Source organism: Chionomys nivalis, chromosome 7, assembly GCF_950005125.1.
Source record: "Chionomys nivalis chromosome 7, mChiNiv1.1, whole genome shotgun sequence".
Classification (NCBI taxonomy): Eukaryota; Metazoa; Chordata; class Mammalia; order Rodentia; family Cricetidae; genus Chionomys; species Chionomys nivalis.
In genome coordinates, this window is record NC_080092.1 from 49091461 (window position 1) to 49109246 (window position 17786).

Below are 17786 nucleotides of genomic sequence, written 5' to 3' on the forward strand. Positions count from 1 at the left end.
GACCCTTGAATTGATTCCTTTGAAGGTTATCGATTTCTACAGGGTTTCTAATTCCTCTTGAGTCAATCTGGATATTTTTATTTTTCTCAAAAGTTGTCACCAGTAGCAAGAGATAACAAACATACAGGTAGTTCCGGGACTTGTTGAAAAAATAGTATCTTTAGCTCATCCCCACTGCCAGCACCCAGAAAGTGGAGAAAGATCAAAGGCAAAGCTTGCTGGAAATTTGTATTATTCAGAAGGAAAACAAGCTATTGATTAATGCTGTACTTGAAGTCAAGTGTCCTTGTTCAAAATATCAGTGTAACCACCTACATAGTACAAATGGACTTTACAAATGCCAGATTTGTCAAGGAAGATCAGAAATAAAATATAGTCAATGTAAGGCAAGGCAAGAGGGTCAGAGAATGATTCCATGGAAACATGTTGAGAAGGAAGTATGTTTTTAAGGTGGCTTTTGGGCAGCACCCCTTTGAGGAAGAACTGGAGGTGCTCCCTTGGCACCCATGTTAAGCACCTATCGCTACTCAAGTCCCTAATGCACTACCCATTTGCTGTCTTTCCCTCCTGCAAGAAGACCAGGCCGGGTCATTGATCTGTGTGCTTTAGGCACCTGACACGGTAACTGTTTGAATAAACATGATGCATGAATAAATAAGGAGGCGCGTTACTAATTCCTGAAAGGCTGCTCAGTGTGGCTGACCTGCTCCAAAGAGGCAGTTTAATGTCATGGTTGATCAGTGAGTCGGGGACAGGGGAAGTACACACAGTCTTGAGTTCAGCTTGGAAAGTGAGTTGGTGTGAGATGTCTCGCTGGCAAGTGCCTCTGAGCCCCCCAGCTGCCTGCATGACTGCTACACGCTCCATCATCACATCCCTGGAAGGTATCCTGCAGGAATAGCCCATAGGCCTGACATTAGTGTTTCTCAAGCATGAATGTGCTCGTAGGTCACTGGGCTTCACTTGTCAGAACCTGATGATGGAGGAGGCTGGAGCGGTCTGAATGTGACGTTTATGACAAGTTCAGTGGTGCTCATTCTATGGCTATGCTTTATGTCACAGGTACAGGCTGTCATTTATACTCTGATGCTCCTCCTGGCACTCAGTAACTAAAAGAAAAAAAAAGACAATGAGTTAAAATTTAAGTTTTTTGACTTCTTGGGAGGCAGGGTATGTATAGAATCCAGCGCTGCACTGGTTAGGGTGGGGTGTCCCTCCTTAGCCTCAAACCTTCCGTTAGCAATTCAGCTTTCTCTGGCTCTGCCTGGGACTGCAAGGGGTGGGACTCACTCCTTAGGTGGCTGCACAGTGACCACCTCTCCCTCGCTTTCCTGTTTCTCAGGCTGAGCGACACAGCCTGTCAGGACATGCTGCTTCCTGGGAAGCCCTTGTCTCTGTGATTCACATGTCACTGTCTTTGATCTCTGGCTCCACCACACTTTAGGCACACAATCAAAATCCCATTTCTTTGTCTCATTTCAGCTCCCTCTACCCTGTTGTCACTCCAGTCCCCAGGCAGCAACGCCACCTTTTTGTTTTTGTGTCAACCACCTGTTTCTGGGCACACTAGGGATGATGGCATGGATCAAAGGCTGACACTCACTCTGCTTTTATTTTAGTTCCCTGGTTTTAGACAAATGACATAAACCTGGTAGGAAGTGCCTTCAACGGCAGGGCCACAGATACATCAATCCTGGGGCCACAGGCGCCTGCCTTTACAAGTCCTGTTTTCTGGGCCTTGCCAACTGTCACTGTGGCTCCTTCTTGGGAACAGCATTGGCAGACAGGTCTCTTCTATCCACTGTGGCCCTGTGGAGTGGGCGTGGGACAGGGGGGGAGCATGAGGACGGAAAGGGGCTTCTGTCGGAAAGTGATGGAACCGGCCTTCCTGAGGCGGTGCTTTGGTTCTGGGGCTTCATCGAAAGCTTATTTTCCACCACAGAATCCTCTGGCATGGCAGGAAAAACTGTCATTTGAATACCCTTGGGGCTGTCTCCAAGCCCTGAGCAAGGAAACCTGTCCTGACTCTTCATTGGCCACACTCTGCCAATGAAAGCTGTGGCTAGTTCAGGGTAAGCAGTGGGGATACAGTGTTAGGAGACAGCCAGAGAAGGGGAGAGGGCTGTGACACCAGGTCCTTATTCCTTACAACCCAAAGCTGCAGAGGACCTTGGGTAAAGCAGGGGCTAGAGGATTGTACAAGGTGTCAAACTGGCATGGAGAAGTGGGAATCTAGAATTAGGTCCCTGGTTCTTAGAGCAAATGTGTAATTCTGGCTTCCTTATGCCCTCTACCATCTTGACACCCATCTCCAAGATCACATCTATTTTTTTTTTGTTTGTTTTTTTGTTTTTTTGTTTTTTCGAGACAGGGTTTCTCTGTGGTTTTGGAACCTGTCCTGGAACTAGCTCTTGTAGACCAGGCTGGTCTCGAACTCACAGAGATCCGCCTGCCTCTACCTCCCGAGTGCTGAGTGCTGGGATTAAAGGCGTGCGCCACCACCGCCCGCACATCTATTTATTCTGCCTCTGTCTCTCTCTCCTTAATCACTCCTTAAATTCAAAGTGGAGTAAGAGGGAGGGCATTGTTGCTGGTATTTTTCCTCTGCAAAAGTTTAGCTGATAGTCTGGCATGCAGAGCAGAGCCCAAGAAGGCAGGATTTAGGGGTGAGCAACAACACATTGGGGTGGAAGGTGTTTTAGGAGGGTGGGGCCACTGACCCAGGCTACTGATGGGTGGTGTTTTACAGTCCCCAAAGCTGGAGACAAAACTGAGAAGGTAGGAGCTGGGACAAGCTTGCGATCTGGAATGGAGGAGTAGGGCACACAGGGAGCAGACGTCCCTGCTAGGCTAACTAAGCCAGACTAGACAGGCTGAATAGCACCTATAGTATGTAGCAGTTTTGCTCCGTCAATGGAAGCTTTGGCCAAGTGAACCAGAGTTCCCAAAGTGCTGGACCAAGACACACTTAGATGAGTACTACAGTGTGGATCTGGAATGTTCTCTCAAGTTCCTGTCGAGGGCTTAGTCCTTAGGCTGTGTTCCTATTTATAAATGGCAGAGTCTTCAGGGTTTGGAGCCAACAGGAGTTGGGTCACTGCAGCATACTGTGGATGGAGATACTGAGACTCTAACCTTTCTTTCCTCTTTCCCTGGTTGGTCTCCTAATGACCACAAGTCGAGCAATATTCTCCACCACTCCTGCGACGATGCTGTCTGCTCCACAGGACCAAAAGTCATGGGGTAAGAACCTCTCAAGCCAGGAGCCAAAATATGCCTTTTCCTCACAAGTATTTTGTCTGAGTGGCAGAAAGCTAATGGAATCGTCTCTGGGCAAGACATTCAGTCCCAGTCCTATGGAGAGAAGACTTTTTCTTTTGCTCTTCTCACTGTTCATGACTGTGGTGAGAAGAGGGTTCTGAGTGGGGCTGGGTGAGAGAATGCTCCTCAGGTAGCAACATCCGCCTAAGGCCAATATCCTTGCTGGATTTTCATTGTGACCATTTTTAGGATTGCCGTAGTTTCCTAGCGAATGTTACTAATTTCCTATTTGAAGATGAATATAACACTTTCTTTTCAGCTGTTTTAAAGGAAGAAAGTGAGTCCTTTAAAAATATTAACAACGAAGAAAAGCTATATTAAGTTTGCTGGAAATTATAATGGTGGTCAAGGAAAGACGGGCTTTAGGGAATTACTAGGTATGGAGGTCAAAGGTCACTGGCTGCAGGACCAAGTGGATGAGAGGACAAACCCATTAGCAGAGTGACTTTGGGCAAGTCATTTCATGTCTCTGTGCTGTGGGTGACTCAACTGTAAAACAGTGATGCTAATAGTGAGTTTCTTGGGTGTCAAATGCTTGGCCCAATGCCTAGCAGTCATTGTCAGGGGTAGTTATTGTTAGATGAAATTCTCATCAGCTTGACATACTGACCCCAGAGGCTGGAATTCCTGGGCTAACAGTAGCCGTAGGCCAGCCATGGACCAGGGAGCTCTGTGGAACTAAGCTTTCTGTCAACAGCATTCCAGAAGATATCATCTGTCTAGAATTTGGTGTCAGGATTTTGCCACTTGGGCTAGACAGCTGGGGAGGGCCATTCCGATGAGCATTCTACAGCTAGGGAGTCTGAATAGCTACCACAGAGGCAGGCAGGTTGGCTCAGTAGGTTATGGCTATTGCTGCCATGCCATGGCACACACACCCTTCACACTGGGTGAATGAATGAATGAATGAATGATGAATCCTAAAAAAGAATAGCATAGCTGATCTGCTTTCTTTAGCAAGCCAATTTGTAATATCACCTCACAGCTGGGTTTGGGAAGTTCCCACGCTTTCCTAAATGATGATGGTGGCCCATCTCTTAAACCATTTCTGTATACAGTGTGGTTGATGTCAAACGCCTGCTTCTCATCCAGGAACCAGAAGTTTGGCTACATGCTAGGCACGCCATGCCTGTAACCAGTCCCCAGTAATAATCCTGGACCCTTGGTTCAGAGAACACTGCACACAGGCATGCATGAGGATCTGAGTTCAGATTCTCAGCACTGGGAAAAGCCAAAAGTGGCCACTCCCATGCTCGTAAGCCCAGCTCTGCAAGAGGAAGAGGCCGGAAGATCACTGGGGCTTGCCAGCTGCAACTGAACTCCAGGCCCAGCGAGAGACCCTGTCCCCAAGGAGTAAGGCAGAGAGTGACAAAGGAGGATACCTGATGTCCTTTCCTGACGTCCGTGGGGGGGGGGGCAAACTCTAGATCTGAGGACTCACGAGCTTCCTTGGTAGACAATGATTATGATTACACATTCTGCCACTGTCACCGCTGGAGGAATTCAGCATGTCCCGTGTGACTCTACCTGGGAGAGGATTTCCCTGGGGAGGACTCTGGAACTTGATTTATTTACTCAGGGCTTTATCTCTGTCTCCATAGCCCTTCGTGGAGTTTGCTTTGTATCCTCTTGCTGAAGTAGCGCTTAATCAAGGACCGAGAGCTGAGCCTTACGTGTTCTCTTAGCCAACCTTAAAACCTAGGACTGGTCTTGGGGGCCCCCAATAGTCTGTTTCTGTCTTCAGATTAAGGAAGGAGACCAGGGATGGCACCAGCAAAAGTCTTCCCAAAGCCAAGCAGGAAGAGGCCCTATGAGACAGACTGAGACAGGCATTGCTCCTGGGGAGAATCAGTCTCTCAGTAGTGTGTAGGGTGGGACTTGCCTTCTTTCAGGACTAGTGTGATATGGCTTTGCTTCTCACTGAGCGGGGTAAACAGCTCCGCAGTCCCTGTTGGAAATCTTCACACATGGCTTATGCCTCAACTATGACTCGTATTAGAGCGCCGAAGGACTGAGAACAATCCCAATTGCCGGGGTGAAGGCGGTGTCACAGACACCACACCCTGGTCAGTTGTTGCCTGTAACAGCGGCCACCCTCTGAGATAGTGTCAAGATGAAGGAATGTTAAGATCTGCTTCCCTCCGGGGAACCTGACTCATTTAAGGAGTGTGCTTTCAGCTGGGGCTCTGAATACAGCAAGGGTAGAGGATCTTGGAAGCAGAACACTTGAGCTCTACTGATAAACAGCTGCCTTGACACAAGGACCAGACTAGGAGCGTTTGCAAGCACCCTTGCCTTAAGATCGGAGGTTCAATGGCTGGGTTGCTCTGTGGAGACCACTATGGGGGCTGGGTAGCTTCTGTTCAGACTCCCCTCCTGTCTGCCAGGAGTACGCTCCGAGAAATGGAGGCCCCATTTGACTAGTTGGAGGAGTGAGGGAACTAGAATAAAATAGGAGGCAGAGGAGACCCAGCTGACACGGAATGGATGCTTGATTCTATCAGCTCTCACTAGGACATTCTAGTAAGGATGATACTGGGCCACAGAGTTGAGAGAAGGAGCTGTGGCATACAGCAGGATACATGAGCACAGGTTGGTCCTAAATGCTTTGTGTGCATCTGTTCATTTCCATCTTACCAAATGTATGGCTATTAATAACAGCATCATTATTATTTCCGTTTCCATGGGGATTGCCTGTTCCAGACATTGTCCAGAGAGATCAAGTGGCTAGCTTAAACCGGGTATAGATCTGAACCCAGCTCCCAAGTTTAATAATAGTGATTGTGTGGGCTTGGTAAACTAGCAAGGTAGATGAAGGTCACCAGTGTCATGCTCAATGGTAGTGATGTCATAGGCTTTCATCACTACTTTTTTTCACTAGTAGACCTTGAAATAAATAGGGAACCACTGTAAAAATGAACCTCTTAGGCCACCCGTGTAGGACTCATTTTGGTGTTGCAAGTGTTCCGGAAACCCCCTGGTTTTCTACACTTTGGGAAACCCCAGTTCACAGTCTTGTTTCTTGAGCCGGATACACAAACCACAGTGAAAAGCCATCAGTCCAGTTTTGGCGCCACTGTTCCCCAAAGCCATTTCTGTTCTCAGATCATATATGTCCTGAAACTGACACACACATTCTCAGGTTCTTCTCAGAGCTGACCTCACCACACCTCATCTTCATGCAGCCAGCAGCCTCGCTTCTTGTGGCTGGGGGCATCTGATAGCACCTTTCAGAAATCTGTCTTTTCCTAATCCCCAGAAGCATGAATGGCTTTTGTGAAGAGGCCTTTGCAGATATAATTACATTGAGGATCTTGAGATTGTCCTGGGTTATCTGGATAAGCCTTCATACAAATTACATGTATCCTTGGTGAGGAGGCTGTGGGAGATCTGAGTTCACGTGGTTGAGTAAGAGCATGCCCAGGGAGGCAAGGGCTGAAGCAACCCAGCCATAAGAGGAGTGAGCAACTACCAGAAGTTGAGCAAAGCAAGGACAGATTTCTATTACTATTTCTATTACTTCTTATGGACATCCTACTCAAGTTGACTTCGAAGGAAAAGGGACTCTCTAGATAGATGTAACTGAACATTCCCAGAAAGTTCAGCTTCAGACAAGGTTTGATCGGGTTGCTTCATGAATGTGGGTGATGTCTCTCTGCATCTGCTTCCTTCTCTTTTTCTCCATTCTGTCTTCTGCATTGACCCTGTTTCATGAGGTGACTTGTCCAGAGGCCACCCAAAGCATCAGGCCTGCATTCTGTTGTCATAGTATCTCTTGCCCCTAATAATTCCTACCAGAATCTAAGGATTTGTTCTTATAGGACTGTCTTGGGTCATGTGCCCATCTTTGAACTAGTCACTCTGGCCAGGGCAAGGGATCTGCCAACTAGCCAGACTGAAATAATTTGTCCCATAAACCATGAGCATGGAAAATAGAAACTTGGGGATCTCTCACCAGTGGCAGAGATATGCTGCACAGATCTGGATGTTGCAAGCTACTTCCAGCCTGGTGCATGCAAAAACTGATATGATGCCTTGGGATCCCACAGTGGCTTCTACGCCATTAGATTGCCCTGGGTATTCTGGAGATGCCAAGACAAGCTCCCTGCTACCCCAGCCTCTGGCACAGGAATCTCTTCCCTTCTTCGGTTGGAGAATCCTGCAGCAGTAGCAGCTGCCTTCCTGCTGGAACCATCCATTTGAAAGCCCCATTATCAAAGCATCTTTGAACTTTCTGTTGAGCTTCTGTGACTCATGTTGGATATGGGGAGGGAGGCCCGTGCTGGGAAATAGGAGAAGGAAATGTGGACCAGCACTCCCCTACAATGGGGCTTTCTTTGTCAGCGTCTTTGTGAGGAGTGGGGGCAACTCACTGGAGGCACTGAAGCCACAAAGCAACTGCTGTAACTGGATGGGAAAAATACAAATTTGAAAAGGCTTCCTGCCCTCCTTCATCTCAATTGCAACCAGGCACCCTAAGCCTGGGAGTCTAAAGGAAGCTTATGGCCAGGGAGGATGACCGCTTGTCAAGCCCTGTTCCATGGTGGGCCAGAAGGTGCCATGGTGACCAGGAACTGAACAAGCCACGTGACCAGTTTCAGAGCCAGATGCACAAGGCTCAGCCCTCGATGTGGTGCCTGGTTAACAGCTGGGGAAGATTATGGCTCTGACAAAGTCCCTGGACCACCAAGGTCCCCATCCAGGTGCTGCTGTCCCCAGCTGTGGCCTTGTATAAATGCATGAGCAGTTTAATCGAATCTGAGCCGATTTCTCAGCGAGAACCCATGACCATAGAACCTAGATGGCTTCAGGTGACCTGCCTTAAGGGAGGACATGGATACTAAATGAGATAACACATGGCTTATTGTCCTCCCGAAACTGACAGAAGCCACCTGTGAACCACTGACATCAGGGTCTGGAAGAGTTTCCAGCATCACCTGGCAGATACACAGCAAACTCCCAGTGCCTGTGCAGCAGACAGCTTGTCACTTATGATCCTGAATCTCAGGGTATCCCAGCAGCAAGCACCCACCTTGGTACATATGATCCTTAGTCTCAGGGTATCCCAGATGTGTCAGGCTTTCCTAGAGCAGAGGTGGTGGTGGTGGCAGAGTTGCTGTGAATTTGCTGCAGAGAAGTCAAGTAAGTGTTCCACTGTGTCCTACAGAGGACATGGAAGAGGATTGTAGGGACCTTCCTGGGGTCGGAGATCTTAGGGACACAGAAAGACAGACAGAGACAGCGAGAAAGACCGAGACAGAAGTATCTCAGTGCTTCTGCGTATCTCTTGATGGGGGTGGAGGGAGTGGACACTTGCTTTCATCAGGATGACAAGGAGGTGGCATCAGTAGGCTCTGCATGGCTGTTACTTTAGGGGAAACCCCATTACATTAACATTGTGTCACAGTTAGCTCCAGCTGTCAAGCTGACACAACCCAGAGTCACCTGGGAAGTTGCCTCCATCAGATTGGCCTGTGGGCATGTCTGGGGGGTGGGCATTTTCTTGCTGATGTTGAAGCTACAGCCTACTGCAGGCAATAGCTAGGGTGTGTAATAAAGTAGTTAAGTGAGTTAGTGAACTATGCTTCTCCGTGGTTTCTGCTTTAAGCTCCTGTGTTGGCTTCCCTGTTACCAGGAAGCCCAATAAACCCTTACCTCCTTCCCAAGTTGTTTTTGGTCAGTGTGTTACCATGGCCCAGAAACCAAACTAGTCACCCTTCCCAGCCCCTTCTTGGCCTATTTTGGAAAATACGGCCAGAGAGAGAGGCACAGAAATGGTTTGTTTTTGCTAGGCAGGGAAGGTATATCCTTTCTGGGTGCTCTCTTGAGACCTTCACAAAGCACAGGATGTCCTGGAGCCCTGGCCCTTTCCCAGACTGTTGTTATAAGTCTCACCATAGAGTAGAGGACTGCTGACCACCTTCAGGATCCTGGGGGCCAATGGGCATTGTGGGGACTGATATCTCCAAGCTCACTAGAAATGAACATCAGCTTCTGGAAGCGCAGCATGATTGCAAGAGGAAAGAAAGGGAGACAAGTACTGAGGGTAGGAGCATCTCGAGCCGGCTAGTTCCAGAATTTAGGGACTCTAGAAGCAGCTAATCCAGCTGCCAAGCAGAATTAGCTGTGTCACCTGAAGTTATTGAAGTCACATGGATTCTATATGTATGTATGTGGCTTCTGCACATCAGATGCCTTTCATGGGCTCTGCAAGTTTTATGCTGGGCATCGTGGAGCACATCAGCCTGGGCTACACAATAAGACCCCATTTCAAAAACAAGCAAACAAAAAAAAAAAAGACACAAAACCTTGGACTAGAGAGATGGTTCAATGGCTAAGAGTACTTGCCTTGAAAGCTTGGGGATGTGAGTTCAAATCCCCAGAACCCATGTAGGTTCTTGGCCAAGTACATACCTGCAACCCTAGGAGGATTACTTAGGTTTGCTGGCTACTAGTCTTCAGATTCAATAGGAGAACCTTTGTCAATAAAAGCAGAGTGCTAGATCAACACACCCAATGTGGACCCCTCCCCTTACACACACACACACAGTCAAAGCAAAACCAAGTAATTATCATATTCTCTATGATTCAGGAGTGATATTCTGATCAATTAGAAAATCCACTTTAAAATTCTTAACATATTATTAAGTATTCCTCTTTTACTGTGGATCAAAGCTCTGAAATCTTTAAAAGTTCCAAGGGTGAGCTCTCTGGCGAAATGGATTTGAGTTAGGGTCCCTGGGAGCTAACTCTGGTCTAGGTGATAGACAGCATCAGGGCTTCTTAACCTTGGTGTGTTGATAATTGGGATAGGGTCTACCTGTGTTGATGGATTGTTTGGGGTTTTTTTTGTTTGTTTTGTTTTGTTTGAGAAGGCTGATGCTAGCCTCGGTCCCTCAAGAGCTGAGCTCACAAGCATATGCTACTATATCCGGCTATAGCTGTAGGGTGTTTAGCAGCAAAACCAGCAGCCTCTCGTGGTAGGCACCTTCATTTCTAGTCCCGTGGGCACGTGGCAGTCCTTGGAACTTGTGTGCCATGGGTTACAGGAAAAGAAACTAATGTTGTGTGTAGAATTATAGCTGCAAGTAAGCTGGTCTTGTGATGGGAAGGTAGCCCAGTCGGGCCCAGTTTGAGCACCAAGGTCCTTGCATGTGGAAGAGAGATGACAGTGTTAACAGGGGTATTCTGACATGGATGGTTTTCAATGTAGAGGAAAGGCCCTGGCCAAGGGCTGGGCACTGGGCAGCGTTCAGAAGCAGGGAAAGACAAGACGATCTCTAGGAGGAATGCGGCCTATAACCTTGACCTATGACCTTCAAAGTAGTCAGAGGCTAGAAGAGTGTCCCAGGACACGTGGAGACTGCTCCAGCAGCCATGGGAGCTAACCCAGTCAGCCCCACTGTGACAGCTAATAAATGTGTCCAAACAGTGCCAAATGGCACTGGGGAGGTAGGGGGATGGGGGAGGGGAAGAACTACCCTGATTGAGAAATGCTAGCTACACAGAGTGCTGTCTTGTTTTCCTAGGAATTGGAAGGAAAGAGTTTGCCATGTATGGTATGAGGGGAAATGGGTGTCCCCACCCAGTCCAGCTAGCTCTGTAAAGTGGGAAAGAGGGTGGATGCCAAGCTGACCCCCACCCCCATGCCTCTGGAGCTGGGCAACTCTATCATCAGGGACGGCATTCCTGTCTGAGCTTGTACATCTTTAGATGGGGGTAGAAAAGAAGCCAAATCGTCTTTAACTATACTATAAAAGAGAATATATGTGTATATATAAAAAGTCTCAATAAAACACTGAAATGTCAGTCAAGACCTCAGCAAGGAAAGCCAGAGAGCAGGCAGCATGCCCCTGGGACTGTTTGTGGGAGTCATGGGTGGAAGGGAGAGGCCAGAGAGCCCAGCCTGTGCTGCAGGCCACCAAGCCCGGGCTCTGGGCCAGGCACACAACCCCTGGTTTCTTGGGCCCAACCCTGTGCTGTAATTCTGTTTATTTCGTTGGATATGAAATCCATATGGTTCTGATTTCTTCCTTGTAGCCATCATCTTGGTGTGGCTTTGGAGCCAACAACCACGCAAAAACGCCTTTGCATTTGTTCTGGAGAAGGTGGGAAGCTGTACTCTTCCAGGCTTCAGGGGGTAACCACGAGGCCCACATTTGATTTTTGGGACCTCTCCAGGAGTTCGGGGAGGGAGGAAAATGGATGGAGTTGGTTCTGATTCTGGCGAAGGACCCCAGGGCTGGGTCTGATGGGAGGAGCTTGCTGAGTGTGCTGTAGATAACCAAGGGTTGGTTCCCTTTGTATCTCAAGCATCCCTGTATCTCCCTGCTTCTTCATGGTGGTCACATGAGAACTATAGGCTTGACCTTTCTTTGCTGGGCAGTGGTCGGCCACATCTGGAGCAAGCTAAAGGTGGGTAAAGGGTTAGGTAAAGAAAAGGAAGAGACGGAGTTCAAGGTAGGTGTGTAGAGCAGAGCAAGCTGACTCCTAGTTGGTTCCAGCTACTGTACCAAGGTCAGTGGTTCCCACCCGTCCAGCGCGCATTGAGCCACGTGCTCCAGAGGTTATGTAAACATAGACCCCACCTAGAAGTTTCTGCTGTAGGAAGTCTGGGTGGCCCCAGAGCCTATACTTTCTAGCAGATTGCCAGGTGAGGTAGCATTGCGGCTGTTCAGAATGTTGATCCAGAATCAAAATAGTGTATGCCAAATGGAAAACAATACTGGTAATAAATATAAACAGGGCTCATCTGCGTAGGGGTAAAGACCCCTTGTTTGAGCTGAATACTCTCGACCATCAACTGTTGTTTTTTTTATCCCAAGGTGAAATAATATATTTTTTCAGTTATCATATAGTAAAAGTAACCTTTTTGGCATGTAGTTCTGTGAATTTTAACACATATAGGTTCATATAGCCACCCCGATAATCAGGATATAGAAATTCCATTGTTTACAAAATGTTTCTCCCGTGAGTTCCAGGCCAGCTTGGTCTACATAACAAGTTCCAGGACAGTCAAGGCCACATAGTGAGATCCCGTCTCAAAACTTTTTTTCTTTCTGCATGCCTTTTTCATTCATACCTTCCCCACCCAAACTCCTGACGCCTTCTCCATCTTCTTGGCTTTGTCTGAGAATGTCACATGAATAGAATAACAAACTATGTAACCTTTAACACCAGCGTTTTAGCATGTGATGTCTGTGTTCTGTCAGCTTGAGGCCTGTGGTGAGGTATATATTGCACCATGGTGATGAGGGATGGTTGGAGCCAAGCTGCTCACCTCAGGGTTGAGATGTAAAATCACTGTCTCCTTCAAGGACAGTGACCAGAACAACTCCCATTCGGCTTCACTTCTTAAAGTGCCTATCACTTCCTGACAGGTAGGAGACCAAACCCCAAACACTCCGGATTTTGGTGGACATTTAAGATCCAACTGTCAGTCACTGCTCTGAAGGGTTGTGAGTCAGACTGTGCGTGCACACTTGTTTTCATTTCTCATGGGCAAATCCCTGAGAGTAGGCGTGCCGAGTCTGATGGCAAGTGTGTGCTTAGCATGATGGCAAACTGCCACTTCGTTGTCAGGGGGGAGGGGGAGGGCACTGCTTTCCGTGCCCTCGGCCACCTTTGAGAGTTCCCAGTACTCTGCAACCTGCAGCTTTACTGTGCTTGGAACTGACAGTCTTCCTTATTCGAGCCTTTCCAGACCACACTCGAGTTCAGAATGAGCCTCAAAAGGGCTCAGAGACTGGTCCAAGGCACGGGCCTTATCTAGGATCCTTCTGACTTGGAGACTGTGCTCGTTCTTGAGGGTTGGTTGGCTTCAGTGACAGGGAGTTCATTCCACGTTCCACATGCTGAATCTAGGAACCAGGAGCTTGTATGCTGGAGGTGGGGGTGCTCAGCTCTATCCAAGAGGAATACTAAACAAAGCAAGATACACATGTCAGAGTAGAAGGTTCTAGATAGCTCCCCTCTATCACACACACACACACGCACACACATTATTTTAAGCTAGAGGATCCATTTAGTGTCATTCACCTGGCAGGTGACCTCTTGGCTCTCTGTTTTAGGCAGGCAGTGGCATCTTTGTTTCTAGAGACATTCTTGTAATAACACCTGGGCTGCTTCCCTGTGGAACCTAATGGGTTGAGCATTTGCACTCTGACATACCTGAGCTGGATATTCACACAAACCTAGCTGCTTGGCCTTGGATCCACCCCAGGCGGGAGCTGGACTTCGGAAGGAACCTGTGCAGCCAGTGAGGCCTCCGCTGAAACCAGAGAGGGTGACTTAATGGAGGAGATTCCTAAGAACAGAGTCCTCCTCTGGAGACCGTCCCACCCCACTCAGGGGAAGGAGCCCAGCTGTCCTGGAAGGCTGTGGACATGCTTTTCCGATTGCAGAATACTTCGCTTTCATTTTGAATATCATTTGTTTGGTTGCCACAGTAACGTCAAGGCTCTATTTTAATGCTAACCTGCGTGGTTGCAACTTTCTATATATAAATGCTGCTTTGCACAGTGAATTAGCGGATGCCACGGGGAAGAAGTGGATGTGGGAACTGTGGCAAAAAAAAAAATGACCAGCCTGTCAGATTTGTATGAGGATCAACTGCAGGGCTAAGGTGAGTGGGGACCCTGACACTTTGGCCATCTCTCTTGCAGATGCCCCAGGCTAGGAGGAACAGGTTCGACTGTTGACCCGCCAACTCCTACAGGCAGGGAAGGATTTCTTAAATAGCCTTTTGGGTTAGGGGTGGATGCTGCTTTCGAGGGACTCTGGTGCCTTTTTGCTTTCTGTGGTCCTCATGACTTCAGAGAGTCTGGGTTGCATGGTGACCAAGGTTCCAAAAAGGAAAGGAAGCGACTTGGATGGGGTAGGTGTCTGAGAAGGAGGTGTTCCTGGTTTCTGTGGACTTTCCTCAGTGCTCCTATTTGGATCTTTCTTCTTTGGTTTTGATTTTTGTTTTCTTTCCACCATGTGGCAAGTCTCTGTAGAGGCTCCAACTGATGTGCTGGAGTTCTCAGGAGAAGCCCGGGAAGGTCTGTGGGAATCAACTGGTATCTTTCTCCTATTGGAGATAAGAGACAGGTGACATGTTCTGGCGGAGGTCACACAGCAAGCAGGGCAGGAAAATAGGAGTTCCGTATGGACCTTCTGACCCCCGGGTGCCACACTGTGCATTTTCTGCTGCGAGGGCAGGGCAGCATACGGAGGGCACGTATCAGTCAGAGGAGCCGCAGAAGGGAAGCCCAGTCAGGGGTACACTTTTCTGTGTTCGAGCTGGAGAAAAGTAATGGGCATGCGATTATATAATGAGACCCAGAAGACAGCTTTGGGAACAAGGATAAAGTTCAAGTGCAGAAAACTTGTGTTTATATGGATTCAAGCTCTTTCTACCCATGGGACAATTTTGCTAGTTTTCCTGAGGCTTTGTTTCCCTTGGGACATTCAGAGGATGCTGACCATCTTCCCACAGCCTTGCAGTGAGTTAGGGTCACATTTGGAGTGATCCCACAAAGGACAGCTTTGGCATGCAGTGGGGGTGTGACTTGCTTGAGGACAGCATGCTTTGCCAACTGCAAGCATCCACAAGTACCAGACTGCTGTTCTGTTCTCCAATAGTTGGGAGGGGGCAAGCTGGTGTTAGAGGATCTTGGCCCACACAGGACAAGCATATTGTTAGAATATCACATTTTGGTGTCCTCTTCAAGAACAAAAATTCAGAGTTCCAGCTCCTCCCAGCCTGCTGTCCTTCAGGGCTCTGATGTGCTGCTGCTGGCTCTCCAGGCATATAACGACTATTTCAAGGGTGTATGTCTGAAGACATCGACCCTGTTCTTTCTATTGCTGCTGTGATATTTGGTCCCACTATTTTGCCCATGCTGCTCTTGAACTCCCAGAATCCCATCTTCTTGCCTCAGCCTCCTGAGTAGCTAGAAGAACTACAGATGCATGCTACTATGTTCTACAATCAATCAGGCTGTCTGACTGTCTGTCTGTCTGTCTTTCTGTCTCCTCCTCTCCCCTCCCTTTCTTTCTGACAGTGTCTCAAAATATAGCCGAGACTGGAATCAACAATCCTCCTGCCTCTGCCCTCCCACTGCTAGTCACAGGCCTGATGTCGTCACTACCCCACCTAGCTCTAAAGGAAAAGATTCCGTAAATGAGATTGTATCTGGGCATCAGTGTCTCTTGAATCTTGAGTCCCAAGTCACACATTCCATGCAGTCAGTGTCTAGGATGAAAAACAAGATGTCCTAGTGCCTACACATAGCAAGGGTCAGTGTAGATTTTAGTCCATTAAGGAAAATGTGCTTTTTTTTTTTTTTGGCACTTATCAAACTTTCAAAAGAAATAGAAGTTTGGAAGTTGCCGGCCTCAAGTAGAGTAGTGACCCAATGAGCACAGGATCCCAACAGAATGGCTGTGGATTCCCTTTCCAGTATAACTCTGGCTCCCTAGGAAGGAGAAGGGCAGGCTTGGGTGGGGTCAGTGTGCAGCGCCATTTGGAGAAGCCCCTGTAGAAGCATAGAAGTATAAAACTGCCCAGTTGGGAAGTGGCCAGCCTGGAGACAGGGATGGAGCTGTTGTCTTCTCTCTGGCAGGCAAACGGGAGTAAGAAAACACCTGTGGTGCTGTGCTCAGGTCCCAGGACAATTCCATCTAACAGCCTCGGGCAAGACATCTGTGACCCAAGTTCATGAAGACCTCTGTCACTGTCACGCTATGACCCAGGACACTCATTCCTGTGCCCCTGAGGCCTGCAGGAATGAATTCTTCACACCTCCTGGGAGGCTCCAATCCTGCCCTCCTCCCACCAGACTCCATGTCCCCGGGTGCTGACTCTCTGGACACTGTGTCAGCTCTCCAGGCATCCGTCCCCACATAGGCTCAAATCCTTAACCTCTTTGGTCATCTTCACACACCTTCCTCTCCAACACTCTCTTCAGCTGACGGGTAGAAAGCCAAGTAGGACAGATTTTCCAGGGTCTCTCCTGTCCAAGAAAATGTATCTGTGCTACCTACAGAGGAAAGCCTAGTACAGGCAGGGGAGCAGGGCTCTGGGGGTAGGCAGGCAGGTGGCCACACTTGCGGTTCTTGGAAAGTGCCTACTGATAGCCCAGAAACCAGCACTGAGATGCACCCACTAGGGTCAGTGGTAAGAAGTTCATAAAACTGGACAGCTTGAACAGTTCTGCTGCCTGGCAGCCTGGGGAACTGTCATTCAGCTCTTTAAAACCAAAAGCCCCTCTTCAAACGACAGGGTATGCAGATAGCCAACAGATAAAGCAAGCAGTCAGAGCTGGTGACCGGTGGGCAAAATCAAAGCAGACAGTGAGATTTGTGACTTCCTTGTGATTTTATTTCTGTTTACCACCCCCCCCATGAGGTTTCATTTAAATACTGTTCAGTTAATTATCAACATCTTAAAATCAGCACATTTCAAGAACAAAAATTCAGAGTTCCAGCTCCTCCCAGCCTGCTGTCCTTCAGGGCTCTGATGTGCTGCTGCTGGCTCTCCAGTGTGCTCTCGGGTGTGCCCCAGCCCCCACCCGCCTCTGCTCATCACCATCCCTGAGGCCAGCATGTGGTCATTGTTATTTCACGTAGGTGGGGATGTGTGTGTGAAAAATTCCGTGCACCCATGTCCGCCGCAAGTGTTAAAGAGTCTATTCCTGCCAGGTGTGTGGTGCATGCCCATAATCCCGACATTTGGGATTGTGCCCTGGAGTGCCATTGCCTCTTGGAGGTCAGAAGAGGGTGTCAGAGCCTGTGGAGCTGGAGTTACAGATCTTTGTAAACTCCTTGACATGGGTACATGGAGAGCAAATCCTCCACGAGAGCACTATGTGCTCTTAGCCACTGAGCCACCCATTCAGTCATCTTCCTCCCCTTTGGTTGACCACTGACTCTTCCGCCTGTAGATTCATTGATATAATGTTGATGGATGTCTTAGTCTGCTTTGTGTCATCCTAATACAGCCAACTAAGTAAGTTACAAAGTCTAGAAATTTACTTGATACATAGTTGTAGAGTTAGGGAAATCTGAAACCCTAGTGGCAACATCTGATGGAGGGACTTCTTGGGGTGGCATTCCAAAGTGGAAGGCAGAAAGACAACAGAGTCCAAGGGAGTCACATACAGAAAGGGGCCAGACTTGTTTTGTTAGCAAGCCCATCCTCAAAGTGACTAATAAGCCACTCCTGAGATAGCAACACTAATCTACCTATGAAGTCAGGGCCCTCCTGACCTAATTAACACTTAAAGGGCCCAAATCCTAACATTGTTGCATTGGATGTTAAGTCTCCATCCTGAGTACTCTTAGGGTTGTATTCTAACCAAAAGAGAGAGAGAGAGAGAGAGAGAGAGAGAGAGAGAGAGAGAGAGAGAGAGAGAGAGAGAGAGATTGGCACCTTCAGCTGACCTTTAGGGAAAGTATATGGTCATAACTCCACATTAAGG

The 17786-nt window shown here is 48.2% G+C and overlaps 1 protein-coding gene across 4 annotated transcripts in view; it reads left to right on the forward strand.

Moving 5' to 3' along the window:
* Positions 1 to 17786, forward strand: part of Gas7 (growth arrest specific 7) — a 222847-nt gene that overhangs the window by 97790 nt on the left and 107271 nt on the right. Inside the window, exon 1 of one of the 4 annotated variants that reach the window (XM_057773634.1) lies at positions 13878 to 13945. The exons of 2 other annotated variants lie outside the window; for them this stretch is intronic. In XM_057773634.1, coding sequence (XP_057629617.1) covers positions 13922 to 13945 — 24 coding nt within the window. In that variant the 5' untranslated portion in view covers positions 13878 to 13921. Of the gene's footprint in view, positions 1 to 13877; positions 13946 to 17786 lie in introns of those variants that run through there. One more of the 4 variants, XM_057773641.1, reaches the window with a different exon arrangement.